The sequence below is a fragment of the Dendropsophus ebraccatus genome, chromosome 7, assembly GCF_027789765.1.
Source record: "Dendropsophus ebraccatus isolate aDenEbr1 chromosome 7, aDenEbr1.pat, whole genome shotgun sequence".
NCBI lineage: Eukaryota > Metazoa > Chordata > Amphibia > Anura > Hylidae > Dendropsophus > Dendropsophus ebraccatus.
In genome coordinates this window covers 45,641,837-45,648,748 of record NC_091460.1, presented here as the reverse complement: position 1 = coordinate 45,648,748, position 6,912 = coordinate 45,641,837, and the positions used below count along the sequence as shown (strand labels likewise).

Below are 6,912 nucleotides of genomic sequence, written 5' to 3'. Positions count from 1 at the left end.
ATAGATAGATAGATAGATAGATGATATTAGATAGATAGATAGTAGATAGATAGATAATAGATACTGTAGATAGATAGATAATAGATAGATAGATAATAGATAGATAGATAATAGATACTGTAGATAGATAGATAATAGATAGATAGATAGATAGATAATAGATACTGTAGATAGATAGATAATAGATAGATAGGAGATAGATAGATAGATAGATAGATGATATTAGATAGATAGATGATATTAGATAGATAGATAGATATCATTTGAAACTTTCCCATAATATACAATAGTAAATTCTTCAGCAAAACAAACTCTTTTGTGTGACCTGATCATTGACTCCTCATTCGATTTTACTCTTCTTCTTCTTTTTCTTCTTCTTCTTCTTCCTTAATTTTTTTTATTTTTGCTTTTATTTGAACTCTCTCCTTCTCTCAGCAAACGGTTGCATCCCCTACCCTCACATTTTAATAGCGGCACCAAGCTTTTTATTAATAATAAATACCACACTTACATAGAATGAATAAAAATGAGGCAGAATCTAAAGAAATAAGATAGATGCGGAGCGTCGAAAGTCTCAGGGTTCCCTATGGGACTTTGCTGAATGAAATGAAAACAAATTCTTGCCTGGTGTATGTGAGGCAGCCCACTGTGTGGACAGGAAGTGACCCTATTGGCATACTGCTTCTTTAAAAACAGGCAGTGTAGCCTGAAGCTATCCAGCCTCTCTCGCTCTGGTGCTCTCCCTCTCTCTCTCTCTCTCTCTCTCGCTCTCTCTCCAATCTCTCCCTCTCTTTCTCTCTGTGTCTTGCCATAGAGGGCTTTACAAGCAGTTCCCAGGCAGTGTGATCTGTGTTTGCATTCTGCTAGTTTATGCTGGATAGAACACGCAGCCCATGAGCTCTATATGGATGCTGTTGCTACTCTGATTCTCTGGAAGCAAAAAAGAATATGTCCAGCACTCAGCATGACCCTTTCTATTCTTCTCCCTTTGGTCCTTTCTACAGAAGGCATACTCCGTACATGGTGCAGCCAGAGTATCGCATATATGAGCTGAACAAGAGGCTGCAGTCTCGTACAGAGGTAAGTCCTTCCAACCTTCCCCTATACACCGTCATATAGATTCCCATTGATCCTATAACCTGTACAATGCATAGTCCAAGCTCTCCATCCACCTCAGCATTGCCTACCACTGTCTCCTACTCTCGTCAATGTCTATAAGGAATTAATGGAATGTTGGCTTGCGTTACAATGTTTCGATGGAAGACGAAAGATACTTTTGGACAAAAGTTAAGATTCGTTCGGAATATTCTCCAGATAATTTAGATTTATCGTATTCTTATTAGGATTCATTTGGAGTTATGGGAGATGTTCTCGAAGACTATGAAGTGATTGTAAAGTTGATGTTTAAGGACTTTACTTGTAAACTTATTTGGCTATGTTGCTTTGAGTTGAGTAGACTGAGACTATTATGGGAAGACAGAGGTGATGGATATCGAAGAGACTGAACTTCAGGCTGTCTGTGGAGTCACTTTTGGAAAGTGTTGAAAAGTGTGTGAACTGGATGGATGCCAGGCGCCCTATAGCACCTGTATCTCCAAATGTGTTCTGTCGCCACCCTGGCGTGCATGCCACTGCACAGCTGTATGATGTCAACACGGTTCACATGTGTGGAGTTATTTTAGCCAAGTGTGAAGGAGGTGTTCTCAATGAGGTTCATTTAATTGATGCCCAGAGATGGAGGGCTGCTGTTACTTATAGAGGGGTAACCCAAGCAAATATTTCTTAGATGTGAACGGTCATATGCTATGGATTAACCTACATATATGAACAGTACCTTGGAGATTTATATAAAATCAAAATAAAATAAGTACAATACTACACCATATGCAGATCTAGCAGAGCTGAACTCGTCCTTATCGTACTTTTCATACTACTCTTTACATTACAAATATTTTTATAGTCAACCAGATCACACATTACATAAATCTGCTTTACATTACAAACCAGGGTCGTATTAATAAAACGCCAGCACCAAAATCTCATCTCAATACTAAGTATAGATGTAGCAGAGCTGACATTGTTATCCAACTATTATCCACAGTCCTGTATAAAACTGCATAAAACACAGTGAAATAGTGAAGCTATAACAGGTAGGATGTAGGAAGAGGTTTTTTTTTCTTCCTTAAAGAGAACAACAGCATGTCTTTCCACAGAGGGATGTGCCTGTATACATGTATCTGTCTCCTTACTATACACACAGACACGTGCATGGTACATGATGACACTTGCCACTGCCTGTTAGTTTTCACAATATGTGACAGTGAGAATTGCTTTGAACAAGTCAGAGAGCAGCAAAGGCAACAAGGCAATGGGCAATAGAAAGTAAAAAAGGGGAAGAAATTAACTATATAATACTTATACCAGGAATACTACTTACAGCATAGGGACCCATAGACTATGAAAAGCTGTCTAGAAGTGGGTGACACTTCATATGGAAGGCTGTTGGCACAGGGCATGGCTGGCATGACACATCTCATCTATACATGTGTATACATCTCATATAGACGTGTATACATCTCATATAGACATGTATATACATCTCATCTATACATGTGTATACATCTCATCTATACATGTGTATACATCTCATATAGATATGTATATACATCTCATCTATACATGTGTATACATCTCATCTATACATGTGTATACATCTCATCTATACATGTGTATACATCTCATCTAGACATGTGTATACATCTCATATAGACATGTGTATACATCTCATCTAGACATGTGTATACATCTCATCTATACATGTGTATACATCTCATCTATACATGTGTATACATCTCATCTAGACATGTGTATACATCTCATCTATACATGTGTATACATCTCATCTATACATGTGTATACATCTCATCTATACATGTGTATACATCTCATCTAGACATGTGTATACATCTCATATAGACATGTGTATACATCTCATCTAGACATGTGTATACATCTCATCTATACATGTGTATACATCTCATCTATACATGTGTATACATCTCATATAGACATGTATAAACATCTCATCTATACATGTGTATACATCTCATATAAACATGTGTATACATCTCATATAAACATGTGTATACATCTCATCTATACATGTGTATACATCTCATCTATACATGTGTATACATCTCATATAAACATGTGTATACATCTCATATAGACATGTGTATACATCTCATCTATACATGTGTATACATCTCATCTATACATGTGTATACATCTCATATAAACATGTGTATACATCTCATCTAGACATGTGTATACATCTCATATAGACATGTGTATACATCTCATCTATACATGTGTATACATCTCATCTATACATGTGTATACATCTCATCTATACATGTGTATACATCTCATATAGACATGTGTATACATCTCATCTATACATGTGTATACATCTCATATAGACGTGTATACATCTCATCTATACATGTGTATACATCTCATCTATACACGTGTATACATTTCATCTATGCATGTGTATACATCTCATATAGACACGTGTATACATCTCATCTATGCATGTGTATACATCTCATCTATACACGTGTATACATCTCATCTATACACGTGTATACATTTAATCTATGCATGTGTATGCATCTCATATAGACATGTGTATACATCTCATCTATACATGTGTATACATTTCATCTATACACGTGTATACATTTCATATAGACATGTGTATACATCTCATCTATACATGTGTATACATCTCATCTATACATGTGTATACATCTCATCTATACATGTGAATACATCTCATATAGACACGTGTATACATCTTATATGTACGTGTATACATCTCATATATACACATCTCATATGTACATGTGTATACATCTCATATAGACATGTGTATACATCTCATCTATACATATGTATACATCTCATATAGACATGTGTGACGCGAAAAGTTATTCTTTTACAAGATGAAGATTCTCTTCTACTTGTTTGTATAAATATTAGTCTGAATAGACAAATATTTATTGTTTATATTTAATTCAAAGATATTTTGTATATTCTGGACTAAAACTTTGAGGGATATGAATAACGTAAAGCTGAATAAAAAAAACAATCAGTTCTAGGCTATGTTGGCAGGCTGTGCAAGCAACAACATTCACTGTGAACGGCCGTTGTTTAACACTATCTACGGCCAGGATTAGTGATTATGATGATTAATTCCGGCTGTAGGTAGCGTTAAACAATGGCCGCTCAATGGGAATGGCCGTTGTTTGTACAGCGTGTGAACATAGCCTCAAGTAGCTACAATGAAAACTATTATTACTTGATGCTTTTTAAGTTACTATTGTGGTACAATATATTGGGGTGAATTCGCACTCGGGTGTGGGGGTACAGTAGACATAACTACAATGACTATATTCTAAAAGCTGCAGCAGAACTGTGGGGAGTATTCACATGGCACATTTTTTCAAAATACCTTTTAGACACAGGTTTTCATTGGTATGTTGCGGATTTTAGTCACAGGTTTGGCCACCTGACATGGAATCCACATGAAAATGTAACAATAAGTGACCAGTCACAGATTTTTTTCCATACAGAGATAAGTTGGAAAAATCTATGTCTTGGCTGTGATGTGGATTCCCATTAAAGACTTTAGGAAACTTTTTTAGACTGGATTTGATGGCAAAAGTTGAAATCAAATCAATATTTTTTTTCGTCATGTGAATGGTAATGGTTGTGGTTTTTCAGTAAATGCAGCTTCTTTTTTAAAAACTGGATTAAGAATCTGTGGCCGCAATTGTAGAAAAACCAAATACATACAAATGGTGGTACATTCTGCATGGGAATATACTCTATGACTGTGCTCACATTGCGGCCATATGGTCCGTTTTGTCATTATACCAACACACAGGGAGATTTATCAAACATGGTGTAAAGTGAAACTGGCTCAGTTGCCCCTAGCAACCAATCAGATTCCACCTTTCATTTTACAAAGAATCTGTGAGGAATGAAAGGTGGAATCTGATTGGTTGCTAGGGGCAACTGAGCCAGTTTAACTTTACACCATGTTTGATAAATCTCCCAAGAAACTATACGGGTGTAAACGCAACGTAAGCCGTATCATTCAGATTTTTTTGGGATAATTGATTTGAATCCAGAGCAAGTGATCACAATAGAATGGCTGAAAAGTGAAGTTGTCCCTGTTGTAAAGATATCATCCTCTGTACTGGCTCAAAGGCTTACAATCCATACAGCCAATAGTCAATATAATGAAAAGTAACACTATTGATCTACTATTCTGTAAGCAGCAGGCTATCCTGCACTATTTCAGGATTCTCTACCCCTAAAGCATAGCGTAGTAGGGCACCCCATGTGTATCACATAAGCCTATACTATTGCACTAATACAGTCCTTCTGTGGTCTGTGCACCTGTGCAGCTGCTCCACACTTCTCCCCTGAGGGTGCGTTTTCTTCGCCTCACTCCCTCTGTAAAAATGTTTACTGCAAATAATGTAAAAATAAGGATATAAAGCAGCAATGTAAACTCTTCCACCTAGGTTAAAATTCTTACTTTTTGTATGCTTTGAAGGGGGAAAATCTGCTGTTGTTACTTGTTACTGTTTACTGACCTGCTTGTGTTATACATGCATCTTAGTATGCGTTTTAGTATGTATGGTGTCCTATGGTCAATAGGTTTGGATTAGCTTATTTAGACGTTGTCTCATTCCAAACTCCTATTGGTAAATACAATGTTATAGTTATGGATGTTAGGTTTCCTGAATCTGGAATCCTCATCTGTTAGTTAAAGTGACTCTGTACCCACAATCTGACCCCCCAGACCACTTGTACCTTCAGATAGCTGCTTTTAATCCAAGATCTGTCCTGCAGTCCGTTCGGCAGGTGATGCGGTTATTGTCCTAAAAAACAACTTTTAAACTGGCAGCCCTGTGTCAAACTGGTGTTGCCTAGATTGTGTATGCATTAGGCTGGCACAACCTTTCTGTCCCTCCTCCCCACCCTCCTCATCATTAGAAATGCTCCAGGCAGATTGACTCCTATTCCCCACCTGTGTCAGCACGGCACATGGGATGGATCTTTAAGGCATCTGTGCAATCTTCAGACAGGAGAAAATGTTCTAGGGGCATTCCTAATGATGAAGAGGGTGGAAAAGAGGGACGGAGGGGTGGGGCAAAGTTAGGGCACAGATACGCTAAGCCCCGGCCATTGGGCACGGGGCTGCAAGTTTAAAAGTTGTTCTATAGGACAATAACTGCATCACCTGCCGAACAGACCCCAGGACAGATCTTGGATTAAAAACAGCTATCTGAAGGTACAAGTGGTTTGGGGGGGGGGGGGGGGGGGGGTCAGATTGTGGGTACAGAGTCGTTTTAAGAGTGGAAAGCTCCTACTTAACTATATGCAGGCAAAACAGATAACCCTTTGGTATCAATGGGAATTGTGTAATACTCCGTTTATCCTGGGGTGGCGCTGCATAGAAGGCATACTGTTAGTTCAGAGGACCATTAGAATGTCAAAGGGGTTTTCCAGGACATTTCTGTTTTCATCCAGAAATAGCACCACTCTTGTCCTCAGTTTGGATGTGGTATTGCAGTTAAATTCAACTGAAGTGAATGAAGTTGTAATGTTACGTACAACCTGGGGACAAGAAAGGTGCTGTTTCTGGAAGAAAGAAGATATGCGTTTCTAATCCTGTATAGTCAATATAACAGACAGACTATTTTTTTCACAGTATTCTGGCAAAAACTGTTTTTTTTTCCTACTGTAACAATAAGCTGAAAAATAAGCAGAAAATATATAAAAATTAATATAAAAATATAGTTTATTTTACTTACTGTCCAAGACGTTTTC

General features: G+C 37.5%; 1 protein-coding gene across 5 annotated transcripts in view; it reads left to right on the top strand.

The window, feature by feature from the left end:
• The first annotated feature begins 777 nt into the window (after nucleotides 1–777).
• LDB2 (LIM domain binding 2) overlaps nucleotides 778–6,912 on the top strand; it is a 263,357-nt gene continuing 257,222 nt past the window's right edge. For all 5 annotated transcript variants that reach the window (XM_069977444.1, XM_069977445.1, XM_069977443.1 and 2 more), the window contains exon 1: nucleotides 778–1,080. In XM_069977444.1, coding sequence (XP_069833545.1) covers nucleotides 949–1,080 — 132 coding nt within the window. In that variant the 5' untranslated portion in view covers nucleotides 778–948. The remainder of the gene's footprint in view (nucleotides 1,081–6,912) is intronic.